The 23,040-nt window shown below is 34.2% G+C and overlaps 1 protein-coding gene across 1 annotated transcript in view; it reads left to right on the top strand.

Moving 5' to 3' along the window:
• CAPS2 (calcyphosine 2) overlaps nucleotides 1-19,618 on the top strand; it is a 62,801-nt gene extending 43,183 nt beyond the window's left edge. The window contains exons 10-15 of the mRNA XM_021707371.1: nucleotides 6,208-6,326; nucleotides 7,946-8,022; nucleotides 9,538-9,692; nucleotides 14,320-14,451; nucleotides 17,086-17,182; nucleotides 19,329-19,618. Coding sequence (XP_021563046.1) covers nucleotides 6,208-6,326; nucleotides 7,946-8,022; nucleotides 9,538-9,692; nucleotides 14,320-14,451; nucleotides 17,086-17,182; nucleotides 19,329-19,504 — 756 coding nt within the window. The 3' untranslated portion in view covers nucleotides 19,505-19,618. The remainder of the gene's footprint in view (nucleotides 1-6,207; nucleotides 6,327-7,945; nucleotides 8,023-9,537; nucleotides 9,693-14,319; nucleotides 14,452-17,085; nucleotides 17,183-19,328) is intronic.
• The last annotated feature ends 3,422 nt before the right edge of the window (nucleotides 19,619-23,040 follow it).

Raw genomic sequence — 23,040 nt, 5'->3', positions numbered from 1 at the left:
ATTCTGCTTTCCATGCTTATTAGTTTGTTATTTATTTCCATCACTGTATTCTTTACTGCTGTTATTTCTGACATTAGCTTCTTCCTATTTTCCTCTTGTCTCCCTTCAATTTTTTGAATTCTCTCTATTAATGTCTTGATGTCTGGGTTTGTTGCACATGACCAGTCATTCTGGGGGCTCTTCATTGTGTTCCAAAGTCTGTTTTCTCAGTGTCTGTCCTCCCAGTGGTCTGTGTGAGACCTATGTTGTTGTTTTAGTTTTTCTTCATTTGTGCATTTTTTTCCCCTCCTACTTTTTCATTCCCTCCACATCACCATCTTCTTTAATCCTGTTATTCAGGGATGGAGGGGTTGTTTTTACTTTTGTTTGTTCAATCTCCTATTCTTCTTTATGTATGTCCTCTTACTTTGTTCAATTCTGGAGTTGCACTGTAGGCTGGGGGTGGTCCTTTTTGCAGTTTTTAGATTTACTTAAGGGGGAGTTGTGATTCAAAATCTATCTGCACGTCCTGGTATCCAGTGACAGGTGTATGGATAATCTGACACCCACTTCCCACTGCCTTGGAATTTGTCCGTGCAGTGGGGTTGTAGGTTTACTCCCTGAAATAAAATGAGGTTAACAGAGGGGAGAGAATGGAGCAGACAGTGGGGGAAGAGGGGAGTGGAGAGAGAGAGGAGTAAGGGTGAAAATAGACGAGTGTACCAACAAATGGAGAGAGAGAGACAAAAATTGAAACATATAAAAACAATAGACCACAGCTACAAACTAACCAACTCTCATCCAAAGAAAACTAAGATGTACAATGTTGCTAACTCACAAGCTTACCAACCTCCTTATTGGTGTGCTATTCCTCTATACAAAGATGGGGTTTACAGAGAAAAGAAAAGACAAGAAAAGAAGGGAAAAGAAGGAGAAAAAAGAGGGGAGGAACAAAACCGAAGGAATAGAATCAAGTCAGTAGACTAACAGAACCAATCAAGCACACTCTGAGACTTTTCGTTTAAGTCGAATGTCCTTTCAGCTCTGATTTCTAGCTGTCTTTTCAGGCTGGTAAGTTTGTTCACAGTTAGGGTCAGTTGCCCCTGGCTTGCTGTGAAGGGCAGTTCAGATCATCACTCAGTTCACCACTGCCCCATTTACCACTCAGATCTGGCCTGTGTCTGTCAGGCTTCTGTTTTTCCCCTTTCAGTGTTGTTACCTGGAATCGCCAGCAGGTGGTGCTATTCCATCGCTCCAGATGGTCTTTATCTCAGCTGCTCACCTGCCCCTAAGGGGAGGGAGACGTGGCCTCAAGGCACACGGGAGGAGACCCATGGCCTGGCAGGACATCATGGTGGTAGTAGATCTCAGCAGATCTTGCTCGCAGGGGCTTCAAGGTCTGAAGTCGTGGATTGCCTCAGGCACGGGCCACAATAGCTGCCCAGAGTGCAGTGATGCCTCAGCGAAGTCTACAGCTGAGCTCCATGTGAAGAGCAGGCTGCCGACGATGGGATCTGCAGCCTACAGGGAGAGAACCAGAGTCTCTTTGTCCTCTTAGTGTTTTGAAAGGCTCTGTAAGCCTGTATCATTGGGTGACTGACTACCTCAATTGCACCAGAAGTAACTTTCCATCTAAGGCAGGTTTGTCCTCTGAGGATGCACAGTTTCCTCCATGTGGAGGGGACTGGCTCTGTAGCTGTCATATGTCTGTTAGCCTGTCCTTTGTGGACTTTTCCCTGGGATACTTTACCCTGGGAAACTCCTGACATATGGTGTTCCAAAAGAATTCCCTAGAATGAGGGGATCATAGATAATATTACAGCTTGTATAGTAATTTTAAGTTTTAAATCATTCTTAAATCCACTTATTAAGCGGAATAAGAAGAATAACTAGGACTTCTCATGAGATTGTCTGGGCTCCTGCCTGAAGTGCTCCAGTGAATGCATATTTTGCATTGGATGCTCATCCTGATCATGGAATTGAATAGACAGCTAGATCTGATGTGAAAATTAGTAGTATTCCTATATTTATATTGATTAGTGCCTGGAGTATTGGTAGAGGGATTCATATAGCAAGTGCAAGGGATAGGGCTGGGGTAAGTGCAGTGGTATAAAGAATAGAGGATGAAAAGGGTTGAAGTGTAACACATAGGGATCAACAGTATTAGGTCCTTTACAAAGCTGCACATAGCCTCAGATTTTTCAACCAATGTTAGGAATGCTGTGGCAAGGAGGGTGGGGACAATAAGTAAGAGAAGGTTGATATCTCCCCTCCCTCTCTCCCTCCTTTGGATTAAATATGTCACTCAAGCCTGCCTCTTGAGATGTAGATAAAATCAGCTCCAACGTATATTTCACAACCTGCAGAAGCAATATTTAAAGCTTATCCTGTGATTAAAGTCTGGGCTGATCTCTCCAATAATTTAGTATAGTTTATAATTTATTCTCACTATCTCATTCCATATTACTTTGAATCAGATGTGGAACTCTTTTATGATTTTCATAAAATAAAGGAAGGAAGGAAGGAAAGAAGGAAGGAAGGAAAAGAGGGAGGGAAGGAAGGGAAAGGGAAGGAGAAGGGAAGGGAAAGAGGGAGGGAGGGAAGAAAAGAAGGGAAGGACGAGCAGGTGGAAGGAAGGAAGGGAAGAATGAAAAGATGGAGAAAGGAAGGGGAAGGGAAAGGAAGGAGGGAGAAGGGAAGGGAGGAAAGGAAGAAAGAAAAAAGGAAAGAAAGGGAGAAAGGAAGACAGGAGGGAGGAAAGGAGAGAAGGAAGGGGACGGGAAAGGGAAGGGAAAAGAACGAGGGAGAGTGGAAAGAAGGGAAGAAGGAAAGATGGGAAGGAAGGAAGGCCACACATAAACCACATGTATGATGCTTTGTGTGTGAGTAGACATTACCATGTTCTTAGTGCTCTGAAGTGTGACAAGTACTTAGTAGACACTGAAGATATATTCACTGAATGAATGGATTTAAATTGGCTAAATCGCAACTTGTATGAGTGCTTAAACCACTGGTGTTCCCTGCAAAGATATATATTTAATATCTCTATTTTTTAAATTAAAAACACTAAGATAAAGAAAACATTATATGTGTCCAGACTCTTAATCAATGAAGACTGAGTGAAAGAGTAAATAAATGCAAAAGGATCATGGTGAATATAAACTGTTCCCGCATGCCAACAGCTTTGACAGTGCAACACATTGTTAGCCAGTTTTCCAAAAGGCTTCACCAAGTGCCAGAGATCTGAAATATTTGCCCATTGGGGAAAAACACAAACCTTTATATTTGAAGTGTAGGTTAATTTTATTAAACTTTATAGTCAAACATGTCTAAAAGTTTCCTAAAATTGAGATTTAAAAAAAATTCTCCATTTTACCTTTGAAAAACAAAACCAAAAAAATCTCTTCTTTTTATGGAAAATAAAAAGGGGCATATTTAATTTTCTTGTCAGAGATTATCTTTGTTAGGATAATTCACATTGATTGAACTTTAGTTTAATGGTCCCCCAGATTATCTTTGTTAGGAATATTCACATCGATTGAACTTTAATTTAATGGTCCTCCAGAAAACATTGTCTTTTGGAAGGTAGGAATCTAGTTTTCATCTCTGGGATGAGTAACCAAGAAAATTGTAAAATTTTCATTTGGTAGTTATTTTGCCACACTATCTTAAGAGAAATTTGGTAGTATCTTGCCATCTTTTTGTAATTTACTTGCTACTAATTACCAATATAAAGCTACCTGTTTTAGGGAAGAGAAGCATCTTTGTACATTTTAAAATTGCACATTAATTATTTTTAATTGCTTTGTGGTATTAATATCTGCATATATATATATATTACTGTCTTTATGTTTGACACAGTAAAACATTGTAAAGTAGTTGCCTCAAAGCTTTGGGGGGGCAAATTCAAAGTACTATTTGTCCTACTTGGATGATTCTGCCTTGATTTACTTACTTACAGTCTCAATTTTGGATGTTAATTAGGTAGCAGTTTAACTTCTCCTGGATTTGATATATGAAGTCTTTAAAAGTAACCATTAAAAAGCTGTTAGTGTTAAAAATAATGGGAAGAAGATATTTAGTGAAGTACTTCTCAACATTTTTCTAGTTGTTTTTATACAAAATAAAAATATTCGTACAGTGCACTGAGGTAAAGAGAAAGCTGCTCAAAGGTGGAAGCTCCAGCAAGGGAGCTCTACCCAAGTGCCCTCATTAACTAGTAAATCAGGTAAGGAATCCCTGTATAACCTTAGCTGGGAAACTATATTTCACTACTTCCTGCATTCTTAGTGAAAAATATTTTAAGGATTACTCACATGGCTGGTGTTGGAGAAATAAAATGAAAAAAAAAATCTCCCAACCCAGAAAAGCTCTCACAGTTAGTAGAGAAATAAGGTAGTTTTTTTATTGAATTAAGGTTACACCAGAATGTGATGCACTTCACAGCCAATCTGGTAAGACATTGTAAAGATAGAAATCTCACCCTTTTATATAGTAAAAAATACAATACCCCAAGATATGTCAAAAAGACAATACCCCAAAATATGGGACTTTGACACAGTGAACTGAAGAAGCAGCCTCAAGATCTCTCTCTGACCTTTCCTCAGCTCCTTACCTCTCTGATCCTCTTTTTTCCCCCTTATTTGCTTAAGTAAAATGTTTTCAAAAGAAATAGAATTAAGACCACCTCCCAGGAATCTCATCAAATAAGTAGGAAGTATTAATCACCAGAAAAGAGAAGAGACCAGGAATCTTCACCCAGATCAGACAGATTTCATCTGTTTTCTGAGGGCAGCTCCGAGATTACTCAGGAGACTGTGTCTGCATAATAAGAAAACTTTTGTTCACAATGCAGTTCCACCCCTCAGCTTTCCATAACGTTCCCACAAGCTACTGTTTGTTCCATTAGATATCCACAGAGAATCATTTATATTATCTTGTCTTTAGGCCAATTTTTTTTGGTATGGCTTCCCCTACTTCTCTCTCCCCAGTGATATGTCAACCATCTGGACGTTTTTGAGTCATCTTTTTGATATGGCTTCTATGCTCATGCACATTAATAAATTTGTTATACTTTTGTGCTTTTCTCTGATAAACTTATCTTTTGTTATAGAGATGTGGGCCATGACCTTATCATGGAGAGGAAAGGGATCACCCCCCTTTCCACTCCTATACATAATGTAAGAGGACTTGACAGCACCATTTGCCACACATAGTTTATCTAGATTTACCTGGTAATTGGAGTGATTATCTGTGTTAGCTAATTGGCTTTATACAGAGAAAAACAAACTTTGCACATATTTGTGACAGGAGGTGGTTTTACACTTAGAGAAAAATGCCTAAGAAATTTAGGCTCCTACCCTCTTACAGAAACTAGGAAAAAGGGATGCTGTCTCCCTTGATGTTTACATTTCAAAGAGAGGTCCTTGAGAAAGACTTTTCTAGATTATAAAGCTGACAATAGACCTATCTAATTTTCAAGAGAATTTATATACATTTCAAAGGGAGGAAAAGTACCCACATTACAGTTACAAATTTTCTAAAGTAAATGCTTCTAAGAAAAAGGAGGGGAAGGAAATCTCTTTCCCTGATTCAATAGGAATAATTAAGCCCCTATTTTAAACTTGTATCTGCCCTTATACTGATCATGTTTAGTTGAACCACTCAGAAATTATTATTTTAATTCTTTTATTTTGATAAAATAATAATTTCTGAGTTTGGATTACACATTTTTGGTGCAATTTTGTTGCTGAAGTTTTTATTCTCTAATTAGGTTAAAATTGGGTTTCATAGTTATGCAATGTCTGTCATCAAAAGACCAGGTGAAAGAGTATGGTGAATCTTCACAGATCATCCATTTGAGGCACATTATTCTGTAGGCCAGTGGCTCTATTTCTGTATTTTGGGATAACATAATTTCTGTGGAATAGTTTGTTCTTTTTTTCACATGGTTCTTATAAAAAAAATCTGAGTTTTCTATATAGCTAGCTTTTTTGTTCACATAGATTGTTAAATAGAAAACTGTTCTAATTGAGAGATTAGTTCCTTTTTCTATAGTGTTAGGTGAAGCCTGCATAGTTTCTAACTATTCATCAAACATATTTTTTTACATTATTAAAACACGCAATGTCACATATAATCAAAATAAAATATTTTAAATTAATTAGTTTTATTTTTACTTTTTATATACTTCTTAGCTTTAAATAACTCCTCTCTTCATTTCTTTAGGGTGCAAATTTGACATTTTTGAGTTCTGATCATCCTAGTCTTCCAGAAAGCATAAAAGAAAACATATTACTTATACTCCGAATCACAAATATCAATCAAGTTGCTTTGGATTCTCTCAAGTAAGTCATATATGCTTTTGTCATTTTGAAAGTAAGTGAAAACACTGTTTTTTATTGTCTTAAAGTAAGTTTCTATCACAAAGCATTTAGACTTTAGTTAAGACTTATATTTTTTAAAAATAGCATAGCTATGTGTGTCTATTTTATGTACTATCTTGTACATAAATACACCTCATGTGTGGGAACAGTTACAATCAATTTAAAGATTTTAAATATCCCATTGTATGCTAAGGATTCCTTATTAATTTGTCTTTGCTATAACTTTTTTTTTCCAAGAAAGCAGGATTTATTAAGAGGATAGAAAAGCTCCCACAGTGGGAGGGGACCTGAGGAGGTTGCCCTGAAATAGCATTTTTATTGTACCAAATGCTGCTAAAGTAATACATTTTAAAAGATGGATAAGAGTACAATATTATAACTATTTTTCCACATTATTAGTGTGATGCTTTTATTTTAGCATTAAAAATTCTTGCATCCTATATGATTATAGTATTGAAAGGACATAAGGTGGGGTCAATATAGCCAAACAGCAGCCATGTTTACACTGCCTAGTTCTGTCATATACTCTTAAAATTACCTAGCTTACCCTCTAATCAAGGATAGAACAGGTTTCTCGGAGGTAGCTATTAATAATTATTTCACAACCCCCTCCCCAACTTGTTTTGTAAACAAGTTAACCTAATCAGCTCTTCATGACCTTCATGACACAGACTCCATCAACATGGCAGCAATCATGTGACTAACCCACCCATCTGCCTGCCATCCATTACCTGACATCAGTACCTGTGCTTACCTGTCCCCTTCTTGGACAGACCACCACCCAGTCACCTTAGTGATCTACCCCCCATCAAAGGGAAGGTCTAAAAGCATTCAACCTCAAGCAACCATTTGCCATTGCTTTGCTGAGCACTGTCCAGGTCATGTACTCATTGAACTATAGCTGCCATGTTTCCTAACTTTGGCCCCCTCCCCTACCGTGGAGATGTGGATCTTGTCTCTCAATTCTTTGTGTCTTTCCCATGGCACCAGATCGTAGACACCCCAGCTGGTCTGACCTAACATTTTGGAGGTCCTGCTGGGATTTTGACCTAATAGTGCTCATTGATTGATAAACTACATAGTGAATAAATAATATGTATATTCCTGTGATTTTAAAACACTATTATATATATATTTCTGCGATGTTATATCTGTTTGAAGCTATGTCTCATAAATTAGTTGTAAGAAAGTTTGCTTTTTTTCTTTACTATATTGCTAAAAATGAATGCATTTGGGAAGGAGGATTTTTTAAAATAAGATTTTTACATTTTATTTTTTTCAAAGTGAAACTGCTTTTAAATCTAATAGTTTTAACTAAATATTTAAAAGAACACTGAAGCGTTTATAAAAATGAATATGTTTAAAGGTAGTCCTTGGAAGGTTTTGAGGATTTTCACTCTTGATTTAATCTTCCTGGGCATCAAAGTAGCAGGCAAGCTTCAGACTTGATTAAATTCTAAGCACTTTTCCAACTTTGCTGGAAGTTTCTTTGAGTCTGGAGCAGAGAAAAGCTTAGCGTTTCCAAACTCATGATTGCAAAATAGAATACATTTTTATCACTGTGAACATGTCAATTGCAGAACTGCTTCTGTGAAACATGAGGATGATATAATCCGTCAAGAAGCTGATGATAGGTTGGTCTTCAAGGCCATTCAAGGTATGTTATTACTGTACTCCCTAGTAGCTTGAATTTTTAACCATTTCTTTGGTTAAAACCATTAGTAAGACAGTATTTTGCAGATATTTCAATAGCACTTGATTTGTATTTCCTATTTGCTACTTTTTAAAAAGTTAATATATATTTATTTAAATTATTTAAGGATTTATTCTACTTTAATGATCCTAACTGAAAAATTAGTGTTATGTGAATTAAGAACTCAAGAATTTTTGAGATTACTAGATAATATGAGTCTTACGAACTCAATAAAATGTAAAAGTAATTTTTGTGATATTTGTCCTATACATTGGATGATATCCTAAAAAGATTTGTGGTGATCTAGTGTAAAAGAAAAATACTAGTCTGGAAACCAGATTCCTATTTGGGCATATGGTTTTGGAGACATAACTGCCACCTCTTTCTTCATCTCTAAAATGGGGATTATAACTTCCTTATTAACTTTTCAGTGTTGTTATAGGTAATAAATGAGATATATGTGAGCTTTGGACATTTTGCAAACTTATAAAACCACTGCCATATTCTGGGCTCAAATAGACAATTTCTTTGTTGAATCTCATCTCTAGAGCAAGAAATGCTTTGAACAAGTAATCACAGAAATTAACATACAATTTATGAATTTGATGAATCTTGATTTTTCATTTAAAGGTAAGAGTAAGAAGGCAAGAAACAGAATTGAAAGTTGTCTGAGACTGGTATTTGAACTCAATTATTCCATTAACTTGCCATTATTAGTAAACAGTTATCTCTTATTCTATCATGATCAGTATAATATTTGTTACTCTTGAATCTAGTGACATTTGTTATTTTCTCTAATGTCTAATAATATAACAATGTTAGTAAAGTTACCAATATTTTCCTAAATAAATACGGTACAAGCTACATTGACATAATTGCGCTACAAGAAGAATGCTTGGGACTTAAGCATATAACTTATGAATTTCTGGAAGGAAGATTTACTTTAAGTATGTAAGTATAGAATAGCATTCCAAAACTTTGATGCTGCTTAGCATATAAATTACAGTTGGTAGATTTCAAACTATTTAAAAATGTTGAACTGATTTTTTTGAATGACTTGCTTGGCATCAATTTTGTAATTCAATTGATAACAACAAAGAAAGGCAAAAGAGATTAAAGACGTGGGGCTGTTAGATAAAGATAAGTCCAGACAATAAAAAACTAAGATTTTATTTGTTACATTCAGGTAATTTTCTTGCTGATAAAGTAGAACATTATTTTCTTGCATATAAAATATAACACTTTCACCACACAGTGGTGCTATAGTTCTGGCATCTTCACATGTGATTTTACATTTAATTCTCTCTTAAAAATATTCTATTTTCCAAAGTCTTTTGTCAGTCATACACATGATTGGAGTGAATATTCACATCCCTTATTTCAGTAGCATCAACTTTAATTTTCTTACCAGAGACAACTGAAGCTTGGTACATTTGTGTATAGGAAAAATTAGTTTCCATCTCTCTTCTTATTGACTAGATGTGCTAAAAGAAAAACTACATAAAAGAGGTGTGCGTATTTTGACTGGATTGAGAAAATACTTTCAGCAATTGGACAAAAAAGGAAATGGACTTCTAGATAAGGAAGATTTTAAGCAAGCTCTAAAAGTATTTAACTTAGAAGTGCCTGAAAAGGTATGTGCCATAGAAAATTCTCTTCAGTGAATAATATTCTTAGGTGACATTATTTTCTTTTCTACTGAAATTTTAGTAGTTCATTTGTTTCTTCCTTTTTAATACTCTGGTAAGTGTTAAGCATCAGGCAACAAGTCCTATTGATTTTTAAAATTTTGACATTCATTCATCCATCATGTCTTTATGGAGAGCCTTATAACAAGGCATTGTGCTAAGCTCTGAGACGACATACTCTATACTCTCAAGTTTGTCATAATCAAAGGAAAATGAACATAAAACAAAATATGTATTAAATAGAGAATGTTTTCAAAACACACGGGACAGGTACCTAATTCCAGGCTAGGTTACGGGGAAGAAGAGGAAAGTTCATGGAAATATTTCTAGAGGAGGATACATTCACATTGAGGCTTGAAGGATGAAGAGGAATTAATTAGACAAGGGAGGAAGAAGACTGTAGATCAGAAAATGATTATTTCACAAAAAAGAGACACATAGGTGGGCTTGGAGGGGAAAGAGTGTGTGGCTGGTTCCTGAAACTGTAGATGGTAAGTCTTCACACATACTGTTCCTTTCGCTGTGAGTAATCTTCCACTAGATCTTTGCATGCTGGATTTTTCATTATTCGGTCCACAGCTTCTCCATCAAGAGCATTACCCTGATACTTCTGTCTACAGAAGTAACTCTATCTGATCCCTGGTCCTTGCTATACCAATTCCCCATTTTTTTTTTTTTTTGATGTCACTTTGTAAGTATTGTCTCTAACTGCAGTAGAACTCAAGTCCTATCAGGGTAGGGACCAGGATACTTCTGGCTTCCTGGTTTTTTTTCCTGGCATCTCGAATAGAACCTGGCATATAGAACCTATATCAAGTGCTGAAGGCATTAGTTTGAATGGATAAACCTATGGAAGGAAAGACAAGGTAAGAAAAGGAGAGAAGTAAGCCTGGCACGTTAAGGTCTTGCATACCATTCTAAGAAGGTTGGATTTTATTCTAAAAGTAAACACACACACACACACACACTCACACACACACGCACACACACACGTAATAAAAGTATATGCATTTGAAACACATTTGCCTCAAGAATTTCAGATAAATGATTCTCTTGTGTTGTTTTCTTTTTACTTCACAAGATGATAGTGTATTTTGTGAAAGGAGCACTGAAAATTGAAATCCAGCAAGACCTGTCTGTTCAGAGTCTTCTTGACCTTTCTGTGCAGCACTCCTTCCTCCAGGGTATGGGCAGGACCCCTTCCGAAATGAGAGTCTTATGGCTCATAATCAGACAAGGTGGGTCAGAAAAATTTTTTTATGACCAGCTCTGAGACAGAAAGACACGGAAAGATGTCTTCCTTGAAGAGAGAAAGAAGCAGTTGAAAGTAGAGTGGGCGAAGGTCAGAGAGTGAGATTGTTTTCTGAAACCTGCTTCTGAGGCCTAAAGTGCCCCAACGTTGTCACAAAAGGCTGTAACAAGTACTATGGGGATTGTAAGCCAGGAACTGTAGATGAAAACATATATAAATATGAAGATATATTAAGATATCATATATATATATAAGATAGATGTGATTTATGCATGGGAATGTGATTGGACAAAAAGGGTATAGTCTAATACTAATAGACCGAGCAGAGAAACCTAGGAAGACCTGTCTGTTGAGATTCTTTAGATTCTCCTCAGCCTCTCTGAATAGCTCTCCTCCCTCCTAATTTATATGTAAAATAGCATAGTACCACATGCAAGTAATTAATAACTCATGCAGAACTAGAAGCCAGATAATAAGACCCCATTTAGTATTTTTTCTACATCATTACAATATTTCTCATTTTAATGAATTTGCTACATATTTATGATTCGATTTAGGAATAAAAACTACAATAATTATATAAGACTTTTAACATTGGAAAAACATATATTAAGAAAATATGATTAAGCCTTCCCTCTTTTACCTATATTTTAAATAATAGTTTCTTTTTTTTTCTTTTTCTTACCATTATTGGAAATTGCTCATGCAAGGATAAGCGTATACCAAGGGCTTGAGAATAAGAAGATAAGAACCCTTAACCTGGGTCTAATCATGGAACTAGTGAATGTTTTTGGGAAGGCATAGTTGTTCTGCTTGATTTGAAATAAAAAAATGGATATGCACCTCAAAGAGCCTAATTTATATGGTGATAATATCAATGAATTTACCTCAGATGTTTTTCAGTGGAATTATTTTCTATTCTGTACCATATCTTAGAGTTATATAAATGTGTTGCCAATTGCCAATAGACACATGAAAAAGTGCTCAGCCTCACTAATCCTCAGAGAAATGCAAATCAAAACCCCATTGAGATACCACCTAATCCCAGTAAGAATGGCCATCATTAATAAAACAAACAGCAGCAGATGCTGGTGAGGATGCAGGGAAAAGGAAATGCTTCTGCAGTGCTGGTGGGAATGCAACTAGTTCAACCTCTATGGAAAACAATGTGGCAATTTATAAAAGAACTAGAAATAACCTTCCATATGACTCAGCAATATACTGGGAGTAACTCAAACAGTCTGCCAAAAAGATACCTGCACATGCATGTTTATTATAGCACTATTCACAATAACAAAAACATGGAACCAACCGTGCCACCCATCAAAACTGAACTGGATTAAAAAAATATGGTGCATATACATGATGGACTATCACACAGCCATAAAGGACAAGCATATGGACTTCACAACAACTTGGATAGATTCAGAGTCTTTAATACTCAATGATCTGTCACAGAAACAAACAGCAGAGTGCCACATGTTCTCACTCATAAGCAGACCCTGAATTTTTACCATAATGCTGTAAGACAGGAATTGTCAGTAGTGGGATACTGCTGGAATGCAGGAGGGTACACAACATCAATTGAGTACCTGATCTCAAACTAGGCAAAGTGGGAACCAAAAGGAGGCCCAAATGTTACCTGTACAATTACCACTTGTATACCTAATCCTGAATTGTACCCCACATCTTTAAAATATAAAAATAAAAAATAAAAAAATTATTGCTGATTGTGTTAAATTACTTAATTATTGAAAGGAATTATTTTAAACTTAAAGAAATATCTTTTAATTCTAGTCCTCCATGAATTGGGTGAGCAAATCTGTCTCCTGTTCATATTACTCATGGTTTTAAAGGTCGGGCTCATCTTCAATTCAATTGCACACACAATTATAGTTGAAGGAAGGCAGAGCATCTTGAGATTTAATTTTTCCAATTAGAGTTTTACTCCAAAAAATTAATAGGGAGCAGAAAAGGATATTTTTTGAGTACTTATTTTCTGAGCATCTCACTAGGTGTTTTATTTACCTTCTCATGTAAAATTAATGATTTGATTTGAAACACCAAAAATATGTTTTCTTGAGTTTGAGAAAACACATGCTGTAATTTCATTGTTATCAGGAACACTGTGAATAGAACTTTCTATGAAATAGTACATTTGCCAAAGAATCAAATGGTAATGGCAAAGTGAAAAAATTGACATAAGGGATTTATTTTAAATTATTCCTTTCAATGTAAATTATGGAATAGTACCAGAGTCACTTAAATCTATACTTTCAGGCATGAAGAATAACAGAATACAATTAGTGGTTCTAATGTTATTAGAGGTGTTCCGGGACCTGAAGTGACTTTGAATTATCATAGATATACATTAAAAGTAAATACTCAGCCGGGCTCGGTGACTCAGCCTGTAATCCCGTGCCTTTGGGAGGCTGAGGTGAGTGGATTGCCTGAGCCCGTGCGTTCGAAACCCACCTGGGCAGCGAGACCTCATCTCTACAATTAAATCAAAAAATCAGCCGGGCGTGGTAGTGCACGCCTGTAATTCCGGCTACTTGGAAGGCTGAGGCGGAAGGATCGCCGGAGCCCAGCAGGTCGAGGCTGCGGTGGCTGGGAGTGGCCACTGCACTCCAGTCTGGGCGACAGAGTGAGACTCCAACTCAAACAAACAAACAAACAAACAAAAATAAATACTCAAAACTGAGTAAATGATAACCCCCCCCCAACAGTATAAATTGAACTTTAAAAGATAAATTTGTAACCAGCGCATGGTGGGGAGTTGATATACAAGGAAAGGGGGGAAATTGGTCAAAGGGTACAAAGTTTCAGTTTGTGAAATAAGTTCTGGTGACCTATTGCACAGCACGGTGACTATAGTTAATAATAATATATATTTCCAAATAGCTAAAAATAGGATTTAAAATGTTCTCACCACAAAGAAATGATAAATATTTGAGGTAATGGATATATTAAATATCCTGATCATCCCACATTGTATGCATGCATCAAAACATCACATTGAACCCTATAAATATATACTATTCTTATTTGTCAATCAAAAATAAAACTTAAAAAGAAAATTTGTGAGTGATTGCTACTCCTAAATTATTTTTAACTTTACAGAACTGTTTACCACAGCTTTCCTTTAAATAACTTTTTTAGTAGCTTTAATTGGATTTATTTGTAACTTTTGATATTTTCTTGTTAAGTGAGCTATCATATCAAGGACTACAAAAGACATAGCGATATGTCTATATGTAATAATTTTGTTGTGACCTTATATAACTTGAAGATGTAACAGTGACCTCTGATTGCTTCTAGGATTTTGAGTCTGCATGGCTAATTCTGAATGAGAACGGCAATAGCAATGGTAATGGCAAGGTAGATTACGGACAATTCAGACGTTCCATTATTGGTGAAATGAATGAATATAGGAAATCATTTGTTCGAAAGGTAACTTTTTAAAGTAATCTTTCAAAGTGTTACTTTTAATAGACCGTTAGGCTTATTATTGAAAACTTCAACAAATTACCATTTAAAATGTTTAAAATCTATTTATCTGTAATGTGTGTTGGGTATAATACTGAGTGACCTCTCAAAAACAAAGGTCCGAGTATCACATGTTTTCACTCATATAATGGACCTTGAACATCCAATCTAATACCATAAGAAAATGACTGACAGTAGTGGGAAACTATGGGCGGGGGAGGGAGATGGGATTAACAAGCAAATATCTGTCTGGGGATGGGGAAGCACCTCTAATCAATAGGGTGCCCGAATGAAACGTATTTGTATACCTAACCCTTATCTGTACCCCACAACATCATAATAAAAAATATTGATTATTAAAATAAATAAATAAAACCCAAACAAGCACATATACATACAAGTCCGTCCATAATAAAAAAATAACATCACATGTATTAGAAAAGTACTATAAAAGGAAAATAAATTTGAAATCAAATCTTGATTAATAAATCACTAACTCCATAAATTGCTGCCTCCAGAAATCAGTGACTATTATGTTTTATAAAATATTCCTGAGCCTCAGTTTCCTAACATAGAGTTGGTATAAAGGTTAAATGAGATAATGCATATACAATTTTTAGCATTGTGACTTTCCCAGTGTCGATGCTCAAGACATTTTATTTTCGGATGATGACTAAAAAAATATTTTTCTGGTCTTTATAATATGCATGCTAAATATTAAAATGAAGATTATAATGATCATATTAAATTGGAATTAAAAACAAGAGCCCTGATTTTTATAGAAAACTATATGAGTTTATTTTAGAGTTTACTTTTGAAAATGTAGCAATCTTTTTCTTTCGTATATGTCTAATATAAAATGTGTATGTATCTAATAGTGAAGCAAAACTATTTTGTATAAAGTAGTATAAACAATTATATCAGGTAAAAATCTGAAATAGAAATATCAAAATCTCTACCTTTACTGACCAAGAGACACAGTAAAAAACTTCAAATTGTACAAATTCACCATGTAATATTTATGAACTTGTACTTATTTGTACTTTACAAATCTACCTGGTGGTAGATTTGGGTATCAGGAATAGAAATTGGAGTTTTGTCTCTTGTTTTGTTTTGTTTCTGAGAACAGAGAACAAAAGAAGAGTTATAAAGTACTATATTAGTTTGCTTGCTTAGGCTTGCTTAGGATGCCATAACAAAATACCACGGATGGTGTGACTGAAACAACAGAAATTTATTTTCTCACAGCTCTGGCAGTTAGAAGTACAAAAACAAAGTGTCAGCATATTTGGTTTCTTCTGAGACCTCTGTCCTTGGCCTGGAGGTGGCTGCCTTTTCATTGTGTCCTCACGTGGTCTTCCCTTTGTGTTGATCGTGTCCAATTCTCTACTTACAAAGAAATTAGTTGTAATGCATAGAGGCTCACCCTAACTTATTCCATTTAACCTAATTACCTCCAAATACAGCCATATTCTGAGGTATGGGGGATGAGAGTTCAATATATGAATTTTGTAGGAATACAATTCTATCTACAATAGTTACTATATGTCTGTGAACAAATACTGTAATCAACAAACATAATTCTAGGTTTAACTCTTCTGCAAATGTAGAATGTTGTTCTGGGTAGCTAGTATGTTTCTGTATATCTTGGTAGCTTGTCTGTTTTTATATACCTAATCATCTTCCCATGGAATATTTTATTATTATCATTATTTTTTTTTAGCTGGTGTCTCACTCTACTGCCCAGGCAGGAGTGCAGTGGCATAATCATGGCTCACTGCAGCCTCGACCTCCTTGGCTCAGGCCATCCTTTTGCTTCAGTCTCTCCATTAGCTGGCACTACAGGCACACACTACCACGCCCAGCTAATTTTTAATTTTTTTGTAGAGATGAGGTCTCCTTATGTTGCCTAGGCTGGTCTCGAGCTCCTGGGCTTAAGCAATTCTCCTGCCTTGGCCTTCCAAAGTGCTGGAATTACGGACATGAACCACTGCGCCCAGCCTCCACTGAAATGTTTTATGGTACTCAGAGTTGCATTGAATTAGAAGAACAATAACACAAGTAGTATTTCAAAAGGTAGTGTTAAATTTCAATAAATTATTAACAAAACTCATTTAAAAAGTATTTCACTTTCTCACTGATATTAGTAACAAAATATTTGCAAGAAAAATACTATGTAAGGAAAATAAAACTTGAAATCAAAGTTTGGTTAATAAATTACTTCTTGAGTTAAAATAGTCCTCCTGGCAATTGTTTAGACCATTTATAAGTTTCTTGTGAATCCTAGAGCTGGAAGTTACCTGGGAGTTCTTTAACCTACCTATTCAGTTTGCAGGAGGAAAACCAGGGAAACAGGTTAGGATACTCTCTCAAGGCCAGGATACTAGAAAGTTGTAGAACTTCCTACTTAAGTGTAGATTTCCTGATATCTGGCTATTGTATCTTTTCCCCTGTATTTATGTTTCTTCCATATACCAATTTAGTATTTTTAAATTGCCTTGTCTGTAGCTTAGAAATAATCTACTATAAAATAAAAAAATTAGGTTTTCATGTTGTCTAATGATTTCATCAAAAAATAACATTTATCTCTTTATTAAGGTTTTTATGAAACTGGATTTCAACAAAACTGGCAGTGTGCCTATTATTGACATAAGAAAATGTTATTGTGCAAAGAAGCATTCTCAAGTAATTTCAGGTAATTATTATGAGTCAAAATGCATTGTATTTCTAAAATTTTAGTTAATAAAAGTCATATAATTAAATTCTATTAATTTAAAATATAGACTGAGGTCATTAGCAAGGAAATAAACCATTTTTTTAAACTCCAGAAACTTGAGAGCTATTTGCCTTTCTTTATTTAAAAGTTATTGGCCTATTGTCTGTATTTATTTGTTTGATATTTATAATCAAGATATAACTCTTCTTTCCTCCTTAGAAGACAATGCAGTATTAATTTTAAAAGAATGGAATAGATTTAGAGAGTAGACAATTATATGTGCTAGTTTTACTGTATTTGCCTAAACAGTTATCTAGACTTGAGGATTTCAGGCCAAATAAGGGAATGTCTTTCTCTAGGGATGAGGTTATACACGTGATGAATATACATGCATCTCTTGAAATTTGAGAACATAGTAAATTTCTCCAAGTAACCCTAGAGATTCATTTCCTACTACATTTTTTTCTTTTTGTTTTACATAATCAATTTACTCATATAAATGCATTCTTATTATAAGCATTTTCCATCACAACTCTCCTCTTTTCATTACATTTTCCTCCATAGAAGTAAAAAGTATCTTTTAACATGTATATATTTCAGTCCTAACTCTATAAAATTCTCATAGCTGTATACATCTATAAATATCTTAACACTTTTTGAAGATTCTTTTGTGCATGAAAGATCACTAAACATAACATTATGTTGTTTGTTTTATATACCCAACAGTATGTTTTGGAGTTCCTTCCATGTTCATCCACATTAAGCCACCTTATTTTTATCTGCTGCATAATTTGTCATTGCATTCACATTAAGGATGACAAACTAGCAAGCTAAATAATCTTAAAAAGAAAAAACCTGTATTTTTAAAAAGAAAAAAGTGCTCTATTTGTTATCTATTATTACAAATTATAATGTATTCACATGCCCATTTTAGGGGTATAGGTTGTTTATGATTTACAGTTAACTTCAGGTTAAGGCTCTTAGACTACATATAATTTTATTTTAACTCTAGAAAATATTCTTTTTTTAACTTTAAGTAAAATATTAGAAAAAAAATTCTTTAGGTTTAATAGAAATGGAATGTCCCAAGTGTATTTCTGTGTCATGGTATTAGAAAGCTAACATTTTTTGTTGTAAATACTTTCTGGTCTCTAAGATGAGCAAAATAAAGTTTGTTTACAAATGATAGGTATTTTCTGGGTGGAGGATTTAAGAAAAGTATAAAATTTTTGGCCACTTGAAATATAAATGTAAATAAATATTTTTCTTAGAAAAAATCTGTTAAAAACTCATCTGCTCAAAAATATGAATGGTAAACAAAAAGAAAAATACTCCTTGCACAGTTTATGTTTTTGTATAGATTATACCTTGATTAATTTTTAGTCTTGGTTAACAATTACAAAATCATTTTATTATTTTATATTACCATCCCTTTATAGCATAATTATTTAGTAATTTTTCATTCAACCTGCTTTTTAAAAGAAAACACTTTGTTTTCTATTTCTTATGTATGTTTGTAAAAGACAGCAAATTTCATGATACCCAAAATAGATTTTGTTTCTTTAGATTGAAAGGCACTTTAAAATGCATTATTATCTAAGTCCATTAGACAACCTCTGATTTGTGGAAAAAATTCAACTTTCACCCTAATGTTATTCACCATGCTCGACAAATGATTCAAGTATTATTCCCAGTTAAAACTGTTATTTAAAATGCACTCGACTTTAAAATGTTTTAGTGTGTTGCAGAATTTTGATTATTTTTTGCTATTATATATGAATCTTTGTTCATTCTTTTTAAAGTATTCCCTGATGACCTACTATAGCCTCCTTTTCTTTAAATTATTATTTTCTTATTAAAAATAATTATTTTTAAAAATAAATCTTATTTTTTATGCTAGGATCCTGGAGTTAGATCAGTGCAGGGAAGGGATGGACAGAGAGAGTGGTCAATTAAAATGCAATCCATTGATTCTAGTTCAAGTTTAAATAAATTGGAGGGTGTCTGACATAAGATTTAAAATTGTTGAAAAGATTTTGTGAGATGATTAACTCCTCTTTTATCATCATTAGTCATTTCACTCAACTTTTCAGGAAACTGTCTCATAGTCAGTACTATTTTACAGGCCATTCCACAGAAGAAGAAATCAAATCATCTTTTCTAGAGACATTGAAAGATGCCTGCAGCAAATCTGATGAAGTGTCATATGGTGAATTTGAAGATTACTATGAAGGTTTAAGTTTAGGGATAGTAGATGATGAAGATTTTTTTAACATCATATGTACTCCATGGGGGATTTAGTTTTTGATAATATGTATGTTATCAGCACTAAGAATTTTATTGGAGAAAGATTTGAATGCAAGGTATGATTAAAAACTGGGTTATATTTTTCTAGGACTTTATTCTGTGTTTTTTTTTCTCAAAAAAGTTGAGTCTAGAAAGATAAAAATTCAGAAAGATAGATGTAGAGTTGAGTGTGTGTGTGTGTTGTGTGTTTGTGCATATATACACATGTTCACATTGTAAAGATATATCTTTTTGATTTATTACTTACCTTGATAATATGTTAGAGGTAATTTTAAAATTTTCCTCAATAGAAAATTTACATCTGCATCAAACTATATGAGAACATCTTCATATGTTAACCAGTTTCTGTTCTTTCACTTTTTTTTTTTTTTTTTTGCTACCTCCTCCTCTGGATATTATTGCGGCCATTCTCAATTTGATGAATTGGAACTGAGCCCAAAGCTGATGAGACTGAAACAGTTTGTTTTAAACATATGAACATGTTAAAGAAATTAAATTATATGTAAGATAAACTTTTTAAGCAATGTGATTTTAGATGTTTTCTGTATTTAGAATAATGGAGTTTTACCCATGCAATGCTCATTTAAACACTGACTAGTCTTGTAAATTTTTGTCTTCTAAATTATGTAGTTATTTGTTCAATAAAGCATGATGTAGTTATTTTAGTGACTAGTTATGTTCATTCTTTGATACTATTTTATCCTATTTTTTTTTTTTTGAGTTGGAGTCTCACTCTGTCGCCCAAACTGGTGTACAGTGGCCGCTCCCGGCCACCGCAGCCTCGACCCGCTGGGCTCCGGCGATCCTTCCGCCTCAGCCTTCCAAGTAGCTGGAACTACAGGCGCACGCTACCACACCCAGCTGATTTTTTGATTTATTGTAGAGATGAGGTCTCGCTGCCCAGGCGGGTCTCGAACCCGCGGGCTCAGGCAATCCACTCACCTCAGCCTCCCAAAGGCGCAGGATTACAGGCTGAGCCACCGAGCCCGGCTTATTTTATCCTATTTTTAACTGTAATCCTTTTAACCTGCATATAAGGTTATTACTTACAGCAGGAAACAATACAATATTGGAGGGATATTCTCTTTGATCATTAAATAAATATTTTTAAAAGTATATTATTACATATATGATCTAAGGAATAATTTCATAATTATCCAAAATACAAAAGCATATTTTGCATCCTAAAATGAATGTATGTTCTGCTAAACATCTCTTTTTGATGAACAGCCAAAACAGTTTCTTCTAAATATATAGTATGTAATGGTTAGATGTGTTATAATAATTCTTTCTAAACTTTTTGCTCCTCACTTCTTCCTGGAAATACAGTGAGAAGAAAGAACTTCTTGAATTGTTTCCAGATTCATAATTTCAAATTTTATATGTTAATGTAACATAAATTAGAAAAAAGTAGTTCAAAAATGAATATGACTCTAGGCATATCACTTTATCCATCTATACTTGGCAGCATTAACAGAAGTGTGATATATGTGAGTCCAATCAATTCAAAGTTATACTGTTTAAGATTTGAGAAGGGACTAAAGCACTACTGAAATATCAGAAAATATATGCAAAACTTCTAATGCTATTTTTGCTGGCTAAAATGTTAATTTCTAGGCATTTTTTCCCCCGATTAAGTTATTGTAACTAAAGCAACATGCTAGAAGACATGTTGGCAGAAATGAGCCTATAACACAATTTTGAAATTGCATTTTTTATTGGAAAAATTCATTCAACTGTAGACATCTTAAACCTGACAAATTGTTCATGTGTAAAAATGACTAATAGTATAAGTGCTCTATATACAAATAGCATTCACTTCACTTTTGCAAACCTGTTGTTAATATTGTCATGTCATGTTTTCTTGTAACTGTAATCAGAAAATGTATAGGTTGTCATATTGTAAAAAAGGGAAAGTACTCCTAGAATTTAGAATTTAGCATGTTGATGTTACTGCATACTCTTAACAATTACCCTTCATCTCCTTAATATAAATATTCAAATACATTAATTTGTAGGAAATTTATCTACTTCTGATATGTAACTTTTTATAACTAATTTCTTATAATTTTACTTTATTTTCCATGTAGAGTTAGAAGATACACGTTTTTCAGTGTATTTTATTAAGAATTGGTGAAACAATAAATCATTTTGTTTTTGAATTTTCTTCACTGCCTGTACTCTTTGACTTTGGTATAGTAATATGTTATTTAGTATTCAACTTAATAGAAGAGCATTTAATATAAGTGACATTTTCAAACATGCACAATATGATAATTGACTTTTGAGATCTTATTCTTAATAATCTTCAAGATACTAAAACACCTTTTGAATCACATTAAAATGTTAAATTGTATGTTGCAACATTGTTACATGAATTTTAGAGTTGTGGATTTTGTGACTCTCTAGATCTATGCAAGTTACTGGCTTGTTGTGATATAGAACTGCTTTCCCAGTTAACCATACTGTTTATGGGATTGTATATATTGATTTTACAGTGTTTATTCTTGTTTTTTTTTCTTTTTAAAAATAATTTTATTTTAAATATGTGGGGCATAATTCAGGGTTAGGTATATAAATGTTCATACTATAAATGTAGGTACTCTTCTTGATGAAGTGTGCCTTCTCTCCCCTGGTAGTTTCCCACTACTGCCACTCCTGCCCGGTGTTTATTCTTTATAAAAAAATTTAAAGAATTTTTAGGAAAAACTCATATTTTATTAGAAAAAAGGGATATTATATAGGAATTTTTAGCTGTGCCTTAAAGGAAAAGATATTTTGTACAAGGAAGCAATTATAGTATAGTTCAAATGTTCCTGTTTTAAGTTTTGTAGTATATACATAGGTGAGTCAATAAACCAATGATTCTGCATAGAGATAGTCACTTATAATAATTCACAATTTTGATATAGTTATAAAACGCATTTTATTTTGCTTACCACTTTTGACTTCCAGTCAGTCTAAGCTATTGACAATTACGCCTGGAGAGAACTGTGTACTAGGCTATTCTTATGCAAGTTATTTAGCATGCTTTTATAAAATCATACTTTGTAATACTTGCAGAACTAAAATATGTATCCTGATAAACTGTAATCACTACTAGGTTGACCATCAAGGACACACATCTCTAGTGAATATGCTTAAAGAAGTAAAAGAGAATGTACCTATAAAGCAAAGTAAGAGAGGAATGAAGAGAATCCACAGGGTCGTCAGGGGTATATTAGTATCTGATCACATGCAAAAGCTCCTCAGCAGATGTTGGCGAGGTTGTAGAGAAAAGGGAATGCTCCTACACTGTTGGTGGGAATGTAAGCTAGTTCACCCCCTGTGGAAAGCAATTTAGAGATTTCTCAAATAACTAAAAATAGATTTACGTTCGACCCAGTAATCCCATTACCAGGTAAATACCCAAAGGAGCATTAAAAAAAAAGACGCCAACACTATAGCACAGCACTATTCACAAAATAGCAAAGACATGGAACCAATCAGGATGCCCATCAGTGTGGCATGGACAGAGAAAACATGGAACA

Source organism: Carlito syrichta, unplaced genomic scaffold (genome assembly GCF_000164805.1).
Source record: "Carlito syrichta isolate Samal-C Ts95f unplaced genomic scaffold, Tarsius_syrichta-2.0.1 Scaffold316858, whole genome shotgun sequence".
Lineage (NCBI taxonomy): Eukaryota > Metazoa > Chordata > Mammalia > Primates > Tarsiidae > Carlito > Carlito syrichta.
This window is presented reverse-complemented; position numbering and strand designations above follow the sequence as displayed.